Below are 18,785 nucleotides of genomic sequence, written 5' to 3' on the forward strand. Positions count from 1 at the left end.
TAAAGCTCTACAGAGTGCTCAACTCACTCCAGATAACATACATAAAACCAATATGATAGCTGGGAGACTCTATAGGAGAGGACTGGAGTGTGCGAATTGTGAATCTGACACACAACAGGAGTTCAAAAAAAGAAGGCGATATATAGGAAGTGACAGGATTCGAGTGTGAGAATGTGTGTATTTGTGAATCTGACACACAACAGGAGTTCAAAAAAAGAAGGCGATATATAGGAAGTGACAGGATTCGAGTGTGAGAATGTGTGTATTTGTGAATCTGACACACAACAGGAGTTCAAAAAAGATGCAAATATACAGGAAGTGACAGGAGGAGGGAATATCTTGGTGAGAGAGAATAATCCCATGAGACCCGTGTTCTACCAGCCTGCTTCAGTCTAACAAAGAGAGTTTGACCACAGCTGCTGGACCTGAACACACACTCCACATCAATGTCTGACTAAGTTTACTGCCTCTCAACCACTCTGAACAGTGGAAACCATGACAACCGAGCAGAGAAAGAGTGTAGAGGAGACAGGAGATGATATCAGCGAGGCAAATGGAGAAAATGCTGTGAGGAGGTGGAAGAGAGATCCACAGAGATCAACTGAATATATGGCTTTAATAACCAGAATGAATCCATTTACATTCCAGAGACAGAACTCAAATTAACAGATAAACAAACTGATGAAGAGACACATAAATACAATGATGACTAATGTATTTTATTTTTATGCTTTCGTGAGAAAAAAATCTGGCAACGTGAATTCCCCATTGGCATGTTATGGAAATATCAAATACGATTATATTTGCTGCTGTTAATATACTCTCGCTAATAGCCTCTATGGAAACATCATGTCATTTGAAATGTACATCCTTTATTAAGCAAGAAAGCCTCTTAATGTTTAATAACGCCTATAAATTATTAAAAAGACTGTACCTTCAGCACTGAACAAAAAAGGTTCAAACAATAAAAACAGTATCAGTCAAAGCGAATCCAAAAACACTGTTATAACTGATTCAGAGCAGCTAATGAGGCTTGTTAGTGTATGTTAATGAATGCTGGGGTAATTTGTTAAAGAGCTCATGACTGACAGAGACTGAGGAGGGCTTTGATTTGGGTTTGTGTTTTTAATGGTCCCTTCACAGGTAAGGTCATCAAAACTAGGTTCATCAAAAGCTGAATGCATCCTGCTGAAGAGATGTTTTCCCCCTGTGAGGTAATTTAGTTCTGAAAATATCTACATATCAGGGGCTGAATTCTCTTAATGAATTCTCACTCGCTCTTTTGTTCTCTTGAAATCTTCCTTTCACTCTATTTTAAGTCATTTGATATTTACTATTATTATTTAATGTAGTAATTTACTGGAAAGTGTGCATCTGTTTTACCACAGAAGAGAAAAATAAAACAAGCATGGAATAGAAATTGTTATATGTATATATACACACACAAAATTAGAATAAATCAATGATATTAAATAAACAATATATATATATATATATATATATATATATATATATATATATAAAATTAATTTCATTTTTGTTTTATTTTATGTTAATTTTGTTTTTAATATTTTCATATTTAAAATTTATATACTTGTAAATAAAGTTTTGTATTTATAAAATAAATGTATTTATTAAAAAAATTTACAAATATATATATTAATAACATTAATAATTGATAAAGATAAGATTTGTAATAATCTAGGCCTATTTATAATTTTGAAATAATGTTTTTCCTTAGTGCTCAAACCAGACAAACACATATCATGAACCATGGTTAGTAAAACAACACTAATCATGCTTCCTGCTTCCTCAGTCCTGAAGCACAGACATGGTAATACTAGCACACACACACACACACACACACACAACATGTGAGGGTGTAAACAGGGGCGGATGAGGGGTGAAACTAATAACATCTTGTGGGGCGATTGCCTCTTTTCCTGAATTACCAATTATATACATTATCATACAGACACACACACAAATCTCACATAATTCAGTGTGAAATTATGGGGTGGGGAGGGTGGTGTTTGTGGTGGATTAGTGCTTTCCTGGTTAACTCAATGGTTTCTCTGTAGTGAATGAAATAAGCTCTCCCTCTCTCTCTCTCTCTCTCTTTCTCTCAGCGCAGTGCTCCATTAACCCTCCATCCCTTCCAGTGTGATCTGTGCGTTTCTGCCAGCCTTGCCTCCATTTAACGTTCTCTGAAAGCCCTTTATGTAACTCAACCTTTCAGCCGGAGCAAATTAACGGCAGACTAAACAACCACAACAAGTGCATCTCCTCAGTCCAGCATTACCCACAAACCCCTGCTGACCGCTTCTGCCCATGACTTCCACCCAGAGAAAAACACCCCATCTGACTGTAAACAGTAAACACAACATTTGAATATTCATGAGAACAGCATGTAAACAAATTTGGCATATTACAGTCAACCATGGAAATTAGGCATGTTTTATGTGACAAGAAGTGATAGGGAATGGTACCTCAAGAAGGATGAGAGCGAAAAAAGAAGGAAAAGAGAAAGAAGAGAGTGAGGAGAAGACAGGCATGAGAAAAGGAAAACAAAAGGTGACGAATGATAAGAGAAAAAAAAAGATGATGGAAGGAAGAAAAGATGTGAGAGAGAAGTAAATGAAAAGGTAGAAAAAGACAAGACGAAAAAAGGGTAGAAAGATGGAAAAGGGAAGGACGACAGAGATGAGAGTGGAAAGACAAAAGATAAGGGAAAGAAAGATACAAAAGACAAGGGTGTGAGAAGAAAAAAGGAGGGGAAGTAAAAGTGAGAAAGAAGAAACTGAGGAAGTAGAAAAAGACAGGGAAGAAAGGAATGAGAGAGGGATGAGGAAAGAAAGAAAGAAAGAAAGAAAGAAAGAAAGAAAGAAAGAAAGAAAGAAAGAAAGAAAGAAAGAAAGAAAGAAAGAAAGAAAAAGGGGCAGAATGTGAAGACTTCAACTAGACTTTTTACATTCAATAAAAGTACTGAAGTGACACTATAGTACAGTGACATATTAAGAATACCAGGGTACTTTTTACTTCAATATTGTACTTAATGTCCTGACAGTCATCACAGATCAAACAGTTACTAAACAACAAAACACAACATGTCTAAGAGCCAAAAAGAGCTGAAGAAAACAATATTAGCACAAGCAAATTCAGCACAACTCTCTCTCTGTCTCACACACACACTGAGGACAGGGGCTTCAGTACATACTGCTGTAAAGAGTGTCTATCCAGGAGAGCCTGGGCAGCTCGCGAGTGCTCAGGTGCTCCATCCCCCCGCCTGCCGTCTCCTCCAGCGCTGCGTCTCCTCCAAACACTCCCCCGCTCTCTTCACGCACTCTCTCACTCCCCTTCACTCGCCTGATCTTCTTAGTGATTACGGAGAGAGCTGGACATATCTGAGTTTGATATATGAAGCTGCTGTGTACTGCTGAGGAGAGATCCACGAGTCAGTGTGTGTGACGGTTTGTACTACGGCTCCTCACATGTAAGACAACAGACTGGAGCCGCTCGCTGCCAACGGTTGCTATTAGAAGGGAGGCACTCCTCCTCCGCTCTCTCTCTCTCTCTCTCTCTCACTCACTCAATCCTCTTTTCTTCAATCCACTGCCTCTTTCCCATTATCTTTCATCCTCTCTTTCTTTTTCATTCACTCTTATCTCTAATTAGTGGTGCTTGCTAAGGCAAGTACACTATTACTATTTTTTATGCTTAGGATTAGGGATTGGAACAAATGCTTTATAATACTGAAGTTTGTAACTCAATGCCTCACATTTGGTGATTTCGCTTTTCACTTGGTGGATGATAAAAAATTGACAAAAAAAAAAAGCTGTGGAAAAAACCCTAGACTTTTTCATTGAAAGTATGTGGGCAAACAGGTCCAATGTCTATGTCGCTTCATACATCATTACATGCTTCTCATTACAGTAAAGTAAAAGGGATACAAAAACTTCTGTTTAAATGTGATAAAATAAAGCAATAAGCCCCAAGAAGCCGTGGTTTACAGTGAATTTATAACTCGCGAAGTGCCTAAAACCCCCTCACCTGTTTTAAATTCACTATAAACTAGGGCTGTGCGATGAATCGAAATCGTAATAAAATCACGATTTGAGTGTGCACGATTTCTAAATCGCTTTATAGCACGATTTCCCACGGTCCCAACTTCCCACAGTATGCTATCCGATCCAATCAGAATGCAGCGCACCTAAGTGGAGCGCGAGAACAGAACAGACTGGGCATACGCCTAACTCCTGGTTCACACACTCGGTCTGTGATGCGTATTGTTTCCAGCCCATGTTAACGGATCAGAGCGTTCACACTGCACACAGTAAAAGATGTGAACAGAAAAGGTTAGACATTGAAAGGTGCGAAAAGAATGAATATCTAGCGCATGAGCATAGAGAGAGTTGTGAGTGAGTGAGTGAGAGGAAACACGTTTTAATTGCGTGCACTCTCTCCGGACGAGAGCAGCGTGTATCTGAGCATGCGTGTCTGGTTTTGTGACAAAGCAAATGAAATCTGCGTGCGAGCAGAGAGATTCACGCTCGCGCATTATTTTAATGTGCTTTCGCGTTACAATAACCCGCTCTTGCTGCTGCTTCTGCACCGCATACACATACTGTATATGCACTGCAAACGGAGTATGTGTGAACCTTGGGCAATAAATATATTTCAGCACCTGAGGCACCGCTACAATGAGCTCTATAACCAATGCATGGCAAAAAAAAAAAGGAAAAAAAAAGCCCTGGACACGGGTTTTATTTTATTTTATTTATTTTTTTGCCATATGTCTAGACATTTTGTTTGACATCTTTACTGAGTGATTATTTTGACTTATGTCTGTTCTAGAGGCATGTTACAACTTTTTGATAAAGCTCTCATTGGTCTTCTTTTGGAAATATGTTTAAAATTTATACTGAATGCATTTATGACTGTAAAGCATGTCTGTGTGTTTCAAAATCGTGATTAAAATCGAAATCGCAAAATTGATAAAAAAAATCGTGATAGGTTTTTTTTTTGTCCATATCGCACAGCCCTACTATAAACCATGGCTCCACGGGGCTTATTGCTTTTATAAAACGGTTATTCCATATACATAGTAAGGCTTCACAAAATAAAACAGAGCAAATAAAGTGTGATGATATAAATAATAACAGTATTCTTCTACCAAACAATTGCTGCATCCCAATTCGCATACTATCCGTCCTAAACAGTATTCGAAAATAGAATTTGTATGTCCCAAATCATAGTATGTTTAAAAAAGTATGCAAAAGATTCCTGAATGGTCTACTACTTCAGGTTAGAATTCGAAGTGCAGATCGGTGCACACTCTAACGGCTAATATTGCCCACAACACATTGCTCGGTGGACGAGGTTTCGATTAGAACTACAAACGCATAAAAAGTGTTTAAAAATGGCAGATATATGCGACCAACAAACAGGTAGAGAAAGTCTAACCTGATGAAAAACATTAATTTATTGTTATCCACGTTATATTTCATCTGCAGCAACACTGTGAACTTTCATAATGATATGTTTGGTCATTAACTTTTAAATGCATCATTATGCAAACACATGAGCAAAGTTCTCGGCATGACAGACCCGCGACTAGCAGGTCAATGTGCCTCTTCATTTCTCTCCAATACGGTAGGAAATCAAATTAAACAAAATGTGGATGATGCTAACTGTGACAAGATGATTGACAGTGCAGTTTAAACAGTGACAGAATGCACGTACTGTAACTAAGCAACAGAGCGTCCATTAAAGAAGCAGCCATGACGAAAAACTATCCCACAAATCTTCCACATACTCAAAAGTATGTATTAAAATTATTCACTTTTGCTTCACAAAAAGAGTACATACTTTTAGGGCATAGTATAAGTAGGCGAATTGAGCCGCAGCAAATGTAGTTCCTCAGAAACAGTTGAGGTTCCAACAAAGTCAACACACAGAAGTAAACAAAGGTGTATGTTTGTGTATGTAATCTACAACAGCTTCGAACGCAGCTCAACCAATCAGCATCAAGAGCCGGAACGATCCATTTTATAATGAAATATTTATAATGTTGCTTACTTATCACTGCAAATATATTCTAAATATTGAATATATTGCTCAGTGTATTTACACGCGAATAGAGCAGGAAAGCTAAACCAGAACTACTAACCTCAGGAGAGGAACGAAACTAAACTGGAGGAGAGGAGATGGATGGATGGATGGAGAAACACGCAGCAGGAGGCCGGTTCAGAGACATGAAAGAATGAGGGATGCAGAGGGAAGGACAGAGGGAAGAATCCACTGAGGAGTGTGTAAGGTCTGGAGCAGATGGGCCGTGTCAAATCTCTCTCTATCGGTTCCTGTGACAGCTCATCATCTCATTCTCCCTGGTCCTGGAGAAGCTGATGATGCTCATGTTGAGCTCATGCTGTGTGAGATATGCACAAGGACACCCATCTCACTCGGGCACTCTCTACATACCAGATACATCCATATGAATGTATGATACGAATGTGCTTCCCATGTGTCCAGGGTCTCATACAGTATATGGATCAAAAGGAAAGCGGTCTATTATTGGTTGAATAGCGCATTTATAGAAGTATTTCAGTTTCAGTTACCTCAACTATTTTTTATGCATTTCAAGCTTAATATCAAAATAAGTCTAACAGCATGAAATATAATGTGTTGTGACGTTCAGTCATGTGGTGAGGCATGTATGTTTTTCTGCCATGTCACACAGCATTAATCCATCATGACATAGTACACAGATTATAACTGCACTAGTGTACTTTAGTAATAAGTTCAACTGAAACTGAGTTACTAGTTATGATGATGTGATTTAAGTTGTTAGTTATATAACTTCCAATGATGAATGAAAATGTTATTTTCCACCATATGTGGAAACACTATATGTTTCATTGTGAAAGAAAGAAAGAAAGAAAGAAAGAAAGAAAGAAAGAAAGAAAGAAAGAAAGAAAGAAAGAAAGAAAGGGTCATGCAATATTTTTTCTGCACTATTAAAACATACATTTTAAATACTATATATATATATATATATATATGTATGTATATATATATATATATATATATATATATATATATATAATATATATATATATATATATATATATATATATATATATATGCAAACAATACCATTCAAACGTTTACAGAAATACATAAAATAGCAATATTGTGAAATATCATTCAATTTAAGTTAACAGTTTTCTATTTTAATCTAGTTTAAAATGTAATTTGTTGCTGAAATGGTAAAACTGAATCTTCAGCAGTCATTACAGTCACATGGTTCTTCAGAAATAATTCTAATATGATTATTTGGTGCTCAAGAAACATTTAACGATGAAATTAAAAAAGTTTAACTGCTTAATATTTTTTCTGTCCAAATAATTTTTACTGATTCCAATTAATAGAATGGTAGTGAAGTTTTATCAGCTTTTTTTCAGCAGTATTTATTTGTTATTTTATTTACGTTTTTGGTGTGTGTGTGTGTGTGTGTGTGTGTGTGTGTGTGTGTGTGTGTTTTATTATTGCTGGCCATAACATCAATTACTGGCTTATCATTACTGGACAGAATTTGGACATTTGAGCATCCCTAATATTTCATGCTTATAGAAAATGCATCAGATTTAAAAATAATAATAATACTACTATTACCTAAATACCTCTAATTAAAATTATATACCAAACAAATACAGCTCAATACACGGTATCATGCACTTTCATTAGGATGCCTTAATTAATCTCTCTGAACTACAAAGGACCGCTTACTTCACAAGACACATCTCACCCGATCATGTATATAACAATGAAATCAATGTTTACAAGCTCTCCCTTCATTCCACTGATAAAGATGCCAATTAACTGAGAGAGAGAGAGAGAGAGAGAGAGAGAGAGAGAGAGAGAGAGAGAATGAACTTCATGCATCATGCCTTGGGCAACAAGAAACCCCAATTACAAACCCCTAAAAAGACAGCCCTCTTCCCCCAAACCCCACCCCCACATATACACACAGGGCATGGGTTGTGATAAGCCAGACTGAACAACTTCAATTAGGACACAAAGGCTCTGTAAGGGTTCCCCCCAACCTCTCACAGCAAGCTGCCGACACTAAACCCAACACAAAGAATACCATCCACACACACACACACGTGCAGTATACTTGCTCATTGCAGATTCATACATAAGCTGGGCACCTCAGAGTATCCACTTAAACACTTCTATAAGATCTATATATGTGAATAAACACATACTCTAATGTCTCGTCAGAGGTCTTCTGAAGTCAGACCGTTAGAAAGGCCCCCAAAGACCCCAAATTAAAGCACTGTCTCTTGCCAAGTGTGTGTGTGTGTGTGTGTGTGCATGTGGGCATGCAAACGTGTGTGCTCTATGCTAGCACAGAGCAATCTCTGCACAATCCAGTTGTGTCTATGCATGAGACAATTCAAAGTGACAGAACGTTAAAACAAAGAGCAGAATAATATAGGTCAAACACACACACACATAAAAAACATTTGTTTGTGTGTGTGGGGGGGGGGGGGGTGTATGTGTGTGTGGGGCGCTTCTCGTGGCAGAGATAAGTAGCAGTTTATCAAATATAGATCTGGCATAACACACACACACACACACACACAGCCCTTTGTTTCTGGATGAAGGCCAACTAGACACCAACACAACGGTGGCTTGTGTGAGTGATGTGTTTCACAAACTGGGCACAAAAGAAGAATAACATTACATTACACAGACACGCTAAAGGAAACATAAAAAAAAAAAAATTTAAATGACAGATGGTTTCGCTAGATAAGACCCTTATTCCTCTGCTGGGATCGTGTAGAGCCCTTTGAAGCAGCACTGAAAATGCAATTCGGACCTTCAGCCCGTTGGTCTCCATTGAAGTCCATTATATGGAGAAAAATTTCCCTTTTCCCTTTTCCTCAAAAAACTTAATTTCTTTGTGACTAAAGAAAGAAAGACATGAACATCTTGGATGATTTGGGGGTGATTAAATTATCAGGAAAATTTTATTCTCGAAGTGAACTAATTCTTTAAATGTTTGTATAAAACTCATTTATTATTTGAGAGGTGATTATTAAATAAATAAGATTAATTAATTGATAATTAAATAAACATTATTTTCATTATAAAAAAACATTCAGTAGTGTTATTAAGTTATTAATGTTTATAAAGATTAACTCCAATTTAGCACTATAACAGTAAAGGTAAAACATAGCAGAAATTATCATGTGCATAAATAAATATCCAATACTGGTCAATACCACAACCTTTCTAATATTGTCCAATAACTGATATGGTACCAATATCAGGGGCAGCGGAACAGTCACTGAAAAAGACATACTAAATGATCATCTACTAACCTAAATACTGAGGGAGTCAGTCCTGTGGAAAACCAAAACAAAGAAACCCACTTCACAAAAAGTATAGACAGAATGCAGATAGAAGACCATAACAAACAAACACACCACAAGACACACACACACACACACCACATTTGTTCTCTTCCTGTTGAATCACAAATGGCCAATAAAAAATTAATGCTTGATCCTGCTGAGCGGTCAGAAAGCCATTAACATGCGCTGTGGGGAGAGCTCCAGCCCGCTGTCATTAGAACTGAATGGAGCTGGATCTCATTGCTCAAGAACATACAGAGTGTCGCCCTCTGCCCCACTGACTGATGGGAAACCCATAGAGCTTTTCCAACAAAATGGTGCTGTGTACTTTTTAAATCACATTTGTGTATGCAATTTGTCTATATTTTTTTAGATAATTATAATTTATGGATTGATTATTTATATAGTCTCTTATGCTCACCAAGGCTGCATTTATTTAATAAAAATACAGTAAACTACTGATATCATATTTTATGTTTTTACTATTTGTGTCCGTCCTGTTGTCATTGTTGTTTTGTGCACTGAAAGCTTCTTCTGTCATCAAGACAAATTCCTTGTTTGCTCCTCTAAACATACTTGGAAATAAATCTCATTCAGATTCTAATTCTGATTTTATCTCTTAGTCTTCCATCTATTCCTTTACCCTTCACCCACCTCATCTCCTCTCTGAGCTGAGCTGAAGACAAGTCCCACCGCTGAGGGTATGACTGGTGCTATAGACCCTCTGCTTTCTGGCAGCAGCAGCATGGGCATATGACTGCTGGGAGGAAAGATAAAACAGAGAGAGAAAGCAAGAGAAGGCATGCAGGAAGAGGGTGGGTACTGAATCATGGGGGATGTAGTATCACATTAATTAAAACTGACAGGTCAAGTAATGCACTTGCAAACACTATAATCAGCCCCAAACCACAAACAAGTTGAGCTTTTCTCTCCCATCACCCACTCTGCTTCTGTCCCTCTGTGTGTTCTCTTCACCACTATCTTCCTCAAATCAACAGCCCTGTTAAGCAATTAACCCTCTCACCCCCTTTCTCTCTCTGTGCAATTTCAAAGCATGACTGTTTAATGGACTATACTGATAAGATTCTATACAAATAGCAAAATAATAAATAAATTACCAGACAAAAACAAAACAAAAACATAAAAACAAAACATAGCACAAACACAAATAACCCTTTTAAGGGCTTCTATACAAATAAAAACATTAACAAAAAAAAAAAAACCGCAACAAAAAATCAGAACATAAAACAATTATGGCTGTTTAATTGACTATACTGCTAAAGATTATATACAACTAAAAAAAAAGACTAAAACAAAACATCAGAACATAAAACAAGTATGGCTGTTTAACTGACTATACTGCTAAAGATTGTATACAAATAAACAAAAATACAAAACAACACAAAAACAAAACTCAAAACATAACAAACAAACACACACACACACACACACTCATACTAGCATTTGTGGTTTATGGGGACTCTCCATAGGCGTAATAGTTTTTATACTGTACAAACTGTATTTTCTATTGCCCTACACCAACCCTACACCTAAACCCTTACAGAAAACTACTGGCAATTTTAGAATTTCATAAAACTTTTTTTGTATGTTTTTTGCGCCTTTTGTTTTACGGGGACACAGGAAGTGTCCTCATAAACCATGTTTACGTTGTAGTACCCATGTCATCATTATACACATTTGTGTCCTCATAAACCATATATACCAATACACACACACACACAAAACGCCCATGAATTCAAACAATACAATATCATAACACAGAAGCAGATAAATGGTCTCATTTCTTCAAGCACATAGCTGTAACTTCAGGATTTTCCACATCAAAAATAATGTGTGTGCTGACATGGTGGGCTAGTTCATCTGGACATGCTTTGACAATTAGTACTGGGCTTCATTTATTTAACAGTGCATTTGCTGTGTTTACAAGCTTCAGTCTGCAGGTGGGACAGGAGAGCTGTTCCCTGATCAGTCAGGGAGGGCTTCTCATTCAGAAGAATGAGACAAAGACTCGCACCCTTCTGAGTGGATGTGCTACATTCTGTACCAACCAAAATCACTTTGATCTATTGAGGTCACAGCATTGCACTCTGATTGGCTAGTGGGTACGGTGGTCGGATATCTGCTTGCGTTCATGCACAGAGCATCTCACAGCGTACTGATCAAATATGAATATCAGTGGTGTGAATAATATACCTGGTATTTTTATTCTTTTACAGTTGGTGAGAGGTTTACTTAGGGGCAATAGATGGCCATTAAGCTGTGCGTAGATAACCATACTCAAACTCTGTCTGAAATTTACACCACAATAGGTACATTTTTGTTAGGAATAAAGTAACAGAATGATTAAGAGAGAAATAGAGTGAGAGGTAGATAGCAGAGCTCCTCATATAATTATTATGTTTTTTTTTAAAATAATAATCATATCATGCCAGGTGCAAACATTGCTCTCTGAGAAACTAAAATCCATTCATTTATACACATGCACTCAAAGTCTGCTGACCGCACACTGACCACACAAACACTCTGCTGCCATCTAGTGATGCTGTTAAGTCAGCACTAGTAATATTTAAAGGTTCTTTTTTATTTTGTGGTTAAAATACTTTCCCCTACCCAGCTGTAAGCAAGCCAATAGTAGGTTGAATCACCTAACACTGTGGCTCTGTTTCTATATAAAAATGCACTCAAAGATGTACAGTGTTGAGAATAGAGTCAAGGCTAAAGGCTGTTGTTAGCAAATGCTTCGTTACCCATGAACATATTGAAAAACAACATGGCCTTAAGTGCACCACTGTTTTAGTAAAACAGTTATTAGACATTAAAAATATAATATTTAAAAAAACTCATAAAGTGCCATCCCTAATAGAGAATATCTTACGCATAAAACCTAAGATTAAAGGCTAATCAAAAAAAATTTAAATTCTGTCATCATTTATTCACTCTAATGTCATTCCAAACCTGTCTGTCCTTGTGTAAATCACAAATTAATTACAAAAAAAATGTCTGTCAATATATCTCTTTTTTTTTGTTTTCACAGAAGAAATCAAGTCATATCCACTTTATTTTTCCCGTAATAGTGGGCGTGGCCATTTGTAAATTTAATATGTTTGGCTTCCAGTGTCATTTGCTTCCAGCTATTTTTACTGTTACTATATTGTTTATTAGCACAACAGAAACACTGTATTGACCAATCAGAAACCAATAAACTTTTTATTTTATAAGAAAACATGCTCTTGGCTAAGTGTAGTTTTGATAATCACTTAAAGCGTTAGTTCACCCAAATATTAAAATTATGTCATTAATGACTCACCATCATGTCGTTCCAAACCCGTAAGACCTCCGTTCATCTTCGGAACACAGTTTAAGATATTTTAGATTCAGTCCGAGAGCTTTCTGTTCCTCCATTGAAAATGTATGTACGGTATACTGTCCACGTCCAGAAAGTTAATAAAAACATCTTCAAAGTAGTCCATGTGACATCAGAGGGTCCGTTAGAATTTATTGAAGCATCGAAAATACATTTTGCTCCAAAAATAACAAAAATTACAACTTTATTCAGGATTGTCTTCTCTTCCGGGACTGTTGTGAACGTGACTGCTGTGACTGTTGACGTACGACGCTGCTGACGTGTTTTCTGGTGCGCCCAATAACAAAGAAAACACGTCAGCAGCGTTGTACGTCAGCGGCGTCACTGCACTGTTGTGAACGCGCTCACAACAGACCCGGAAGAGAAGAAAAAGCGAAATAAAGTCGTAATTTGTGTTTTTTTTTGGAGCAAAATGTATTTTCGATGCTTCAATAAATTCCAACGAACCCTCTGATGTCACATGGACTACTTTGATGATGATGTTTTATTACCTTTCTGGACATGGACAGTATACCGTACATACATTTTCAATGGAGGGACTGAATGCTCTCGGATTAAATCTAAAATATCTTAAACTGTGTTCCGAAGATGAACGGAGGTCTTACGGGTTTGGAACGACATGAGGGTGAGTCATTAATGACATAATTTTCATTTTTGGCTGAACTAACCCTTTAAGGCTCATTCACACCAAGGACAATAACTGTAACGATAACAGTAAAACAGTAATGGTAACCGTAAAAATGTAAAATAATAGAAAATTGGCAGGCGACAAAACGTTATTGTGCACTGATGTGGATGCTAATACTAGAGTTAACTTTATAGTTATCGTTCTTGGTGTGAACTTGCTAGAGACATATTTCTTGAACTTATTTTTACTCGCGCAAACATGTCTGTCTAGCACATATGTGTATTTAAAAAAAGCAGCACAAAAATATATTCTGTGTGAAGTCCCTTTGTCCTCCCTTTTTAACCTCTCAACATGGGTTTTGACACATGCTGACTGTAAGAAATGATGTAGGATTGCTAGGGTCATTGCAGATATATAAACCCTGTTTGTGTCTGTAGGTGGGTGGACACAATGGTGGACACATGAGTATTTGCTTTTACTCCTCCTTATGCGTCACTCTAATTGAGCTTCATGAGCACAAAACTAGCCTACTGTACTCAGCATTCCTCTCACTCACACACTTAGCCTACATCACCTCCTGTGTTTGATAAAAGATAACACTTCTAATCTGATTAGAGAGTTCACAAAACCAAGGCAGGGTTTTCTATTTTCTGTTATTTTAAACGTTTTAGTGGTTTTCTAAACCCAGCGGAAATGATGGTGGGGTCTGCCTGCAGACACTGTTAACAGTGTCCTCCACACACACACACACACACACCTCCCTCTTCCTGTTTAGAGCGTTTACCCTCTGCAGGAGCACAGTAAACCTCATTAGGTCTTTGGGTAACAACTAACCTAAAAATGAACATATAATGTGTTCTTGGTGCTAAAAATGTTTGAATGCAAGCATGCATCTTATGTAAAAACATCTAATTGTGTATAAGGTCCTTTAGTATCTCTGTTCCACACACATTAGCCTTTTTCACACATACAGTCTTTACTGGAAAATTACTGTTAAGAGATTATGTGTGAACAAGACCAATACCGGTAAATTTGTTCAGGCAATTTACTGGTATGAGAAGCTGTAATATTACCAGTAAATTTCAGTTATGTGCTCTGTGTGAACGCAGATTGAGATTACCAGTTTGAGCATGTAGTATGCCTTAAAGAATGAATCTGCACTAGATGGACATCTTTGACCATTGCACCTCCTCTCACAGCTTTTTCAATGTGCTGCACTCGAGACCCATCCTGACCATCCCCTTATGTCTGTCACTCAGACTTTTAAATGTTGCCAAAAATTGGACAGAAACTAAAGCACTTCTACTCATGCAGGCGAATGAAGACAACGGTGCAGCTTTTAAAGATTGTTTCTGATGACTGACATCACAGAATTTATCTGCATTTTGTTGCTGATGTTTGAATGGTCTCTTACCAGTAAAAAAAACAGCATATTTGTGTCATACTGGTAATTTTACAGCAATTTACCGGGATTGTTGTGTGAAAGGAGCTATTGGTGCATCAACCATCTTGGAACGGTCAATGTTTTGACACTCATGGTAATGGTGAAAAAAACTTCATCCAAGCCACAAGGATGTGCTATTTTCTTTCAAATCAAAGCTAAATACACATAGAAACAGCGCATCCTTGTGGCGCGGATGATACAGAAGAGCATACACAGCATACAGTGATATGGAGAGACACAGAGGAGACTGTTGACAAAGGAACTGTTTTCTTACAAGAAGTGTTCCCGTCGCTTCATATAATGCAGAATACAGATGGAGTATTCTGACGATGACTTTCATACCTTTTATGGACCTTGACACTGTTATTTACTTGGCAGTCTGTGGGACAGTCACAGGCCTCCCGGTTTTCATCCAAAATATCTTGAATTGTGTTCCAAAGACGAACAAAGCATTTACAGGTTTGGAATGACATGGAAATAAGTAATTAATGACAAAACTTTCATTTTGGGGTGGAGTATCCCTTTAAACTCCTGAAGAAATGGGATAACCTTTCAAAGGTGAGAACGTATTGGTTTGTGTTTCTATATGTTAACTCAATATTGAAGCTAATTAACTTTTAAATTTAAGTCTAATCCAGATATTTATACATGCATGCATCTACAGTTGCAGACACACAATCAACTTGCTTTGAAGTGTTCATGGCCCAGCTTTGGCAGTTCCAATACAGAAGACGACTTATGTACAGTCGTGGCCAAAAGTTTTGAGAATTACATAAATATTGGAAATTGGAGTTGCTGCTTAAGTTTTTATAGTAGCAATTTGCATATACTCCAGAATGTTATGAAGAGTGATCAGATGAATTGCATAGTCCTTCTTTGCCATGAAAATTAAATTAATCCCAAAAAAACCTTTCCACTGCATTTCATTGCTGTCATTAAAGGACCTGCTGAGAACATTTCAGTAATCATCTTGTTAACTCAGGTGAGAATGTTGACGAGCACAAGGCTGGAGATCATTATGTCAGGCTGATTGGGTTAGAATGGCAGACTTGACATGTTAAAAGGAGGGTGATGCTTGAAATCATTGTTCTTCCATTGTTAACCATGGTGAACTGCAAAGAAACGCGTGCAGCCATCATTGCGTTGCATAAAAATGGCTTCACAGGCAAGGATATTGTGGCTACTAAGATTGCACCTAAATCAACAATTTATAGGTTCATCAAGAACTTCAAGGAAAGAGGTTCAATTCTTGTAAAGAAGGCTTCAGGGCGTCCAAGAAAGTCCAGCAAGCGCCAGGATCGTCTCCTAAAGAGGATTCAGCTGCGGGATCGGAGTGCCACCAGTGCAGAGCTTGCTCAGGAATGGCAGCAGGCAGGTGTGAGCGCATCTGCACGCACAGTGAGGCGAAGACTTTTGGAAGATGGCCTGGTGTCAAGAAGGGCAGCAAAGAAGCCACTTCTCTCCAAAAAAAACATCAGGGACAGATTGATCTTCTGCAGAAAGTATAGTGAATGGACTGCTGAGGACTGGGGCAAAGTCATATTCTCTGATGAAGCCCCTTTCCGATTGTTTGTGGCATCTGGAAAAAGGCTTGTCCGAAGAAGAAAAGGTGAGCGCTACCATCAGTCCTGTGTCATGCCAACAGTAAAGCATCCTGACACCATTCATGTGTGGGGTTGCTTCTCATCCAAGGGAGTGGGCTCACTCACAATTCTGCCCAAAAACACAGCCATGAATAAAGAATGGTACCAAAACACCCTCCAACAGCATCTTCCTCCAACAACAGTTTGGTGAAGAACAATGCACTTTCCAGCACGATGGAGCACCGTGCTATAAGGCAAAAGTGATAACTAAGTGGCTCGGGGACCAGAATGTTGACATTTTGGGTCCATGGCCTGGAAACTCCACAGATCTTAATCCCATTGAGAACTTGTGGTCAATCCTCAAGAGGCGGGTGGACAAACAAAAACCCACTAATTCTGACAAACTCCAAGAAGTTATTATGAAAGAATGGGTTGCTATCAGTCAGGATTTGTCCCAGAAGTTGATTGAGAGCATGCCCAGTCGAATTGCAGAGGTCCTGAAAAAGAAGCGCCAACACTGCAAATACTGACTCTTTGCATAAATGTCATGTAATTGGCGATAAAAGCCTTTGAAACATATGAAGTGCTTGTAATTATATTTCAGTACATCACAGAAACAACTGAATCAAAGATCTAAAAGCAGTTTAGCAGCAAACTTTTTGGAAACTAATATTTATGTAATTCTCAAAACTTTTGGCCACAGAAACAGAAATGTCAGAAGTTAACTTGACACTCAAGATGCAAGTTTTTAAAAAAGTAGTTAAAGTCATGACACAACTGCTAAAGCATTCCAAAGTACTGCTGCTCTACAGGGGAAAAACTGAAATCATGTCATTTCATGTGGCTTTTTAAAGGGGTCATGAATGGAAAAATTACATTTTCTATGATTTTTTGACATATAAGAGGTTATGGGATTCTAAAAGCATACTACGTTTCAGAACTCAAAACTTCCTTGCTAGTACAAAAACAGTTTTTATTGAAATAATATGTAATAGAGATTAATGCATTACCACAAGACTGCCTGCAGACACAGATCAACATACTTCACCATTTCCCCTTTAATCCACCCACTGACACGTTAGTGAAGTGACAGACAGGAGACAACAACAGACTAAAAACTAGAAAAAAAAGTTTGTTGAGACAAACTTTAAGTTGGCTTGAGAAAGCCTGACCAGAAAGTTTGAAGAAGTTTAAAGAAGTTAGAAGTTTAAAGTAGTTTGAAGTTTAAAGTAGTTTAAAGTTAGATTGATAGATTAGTTGAAAGAAAGAAAGATATATTAGTTAGAAAGAATGATAGATAGATTAGTTTAAAAGAATGATTCATTAGAAAGAAAGAAAGAAAGAAAGAAAGAAATTGATCTTTCAAGCTGTTTGATGGCACTCACCGGGTTGCATGCATCAGTCCAAAAGAAGTGAAATAAAAAGTTGCTAGCATGTTTCTAGCATGATTAGCATGTGACTAGCATGTTTCTAGCATGATTAGCATGCGACTAGCATTTGGCTAACATGTTTCTAGCATGATTAGCATGCTACTAGCATGTTGGTAGCATGATTAGCATGATTAGCATGCTGCAAGCATGTTGCTAGCATATTCGTAGCATGATTAGCATGTTGCTAGCATGTCGCTAGCATGTTTCAAGCATGATTAGCATGTCGCTAGCATGTTTCTAGCATGATTAGCCTGTTGCTAGCATGTCGCTAGGATGTCTCTAGCATGATTAGCATGCAACTAGCATGTTTCTAGCATGATTAGCATGTTGCTAGCATGTTTCTAGCATGATTAGCATGTTGCTAGCATGTCGCTAGCATGTTTCTAGCATGATTAGCAAGTGACTAGAATTTCGCTAGCATGTTTGTAGCATGATTAGCATGTTGCTAGCATGTTTCTAGCATGATTAGCATGTGACTAGCATGTCGTTAACATGTTTCTAGGATGATTAGCATTCGACTAGCATGTTTCTAACATTTAGCATGTTGCTAGGATAGATAGATAGATAGATAGATAGATAGATAGATAGATAGATAGATAGATTAGAAATATTAGATGAGTAGATAGATAGATAGATAGATAGATAGAAACAGTCAGATAGATAGATAAATTAGAAATATTAGATGAGTAGATAGATAGATCGGTAGATAGGAGATAGATAGATAGAAGAAATATTAGATAGATAGATAGATAGATAGACAGATAGATAGATAGATAGATAGATAGATAGATAGATAGATAGATAGATAGATAGATAGATAGATAGATAGGAAGAAAGAAAGAAAGAAAATTGTTTGAAGATACATAGATAGATAGATAGATAGATAGATA

At 37.4% G+C, this 18,785-nt stretch overlaps 1 protein-coding gene across 2 annotated transcripts in view; it reads right to left on the minus strand.

Annotated features, from left to right (window-relative positions):
• LOC109062653 (active breakpoint cluster region-related protein) overlaps positions 1–18,785 on the minus strand; it is a 174,215-nt gene that overhangs the window by 134,649 nt on the left and 20,781 nt on the right. Inside the window, exon 1 of one of the 2 annotated variants that reach the window (XM_042724846.1) lies at positions 3,218–3,533. The exons of the other annotated variant lie outside the window; for it this stretch is intronic. Within the exon in view, the coding sequence (XP_042580780.1) occupies positions 3,218–3,278 (61 nt within the window). The 5' untranslated portion in view covers positions 3,279–3,533. Of the gene's footprint in view, positions 1–3,217; positions 3,534–18,785 lie in introns of those variants that run through there. 2 annotated transcript variants of the gene reach the window in all.

Source organism: Cyprinus carpio, chromosome B5, assembly GCF_018340385.1.
Source record: "Cyprinus carpio isolate SPL01 chromosome B5, ASM1834038v1, whole genome shotgun sequence".
NCBI classification, from domain to species: Eukaryota; Metazoa; Chordata; class Actinopteri; order Cypriniformes; family Cyprinidae; genus Cyprinus; species Cyprinus carpio.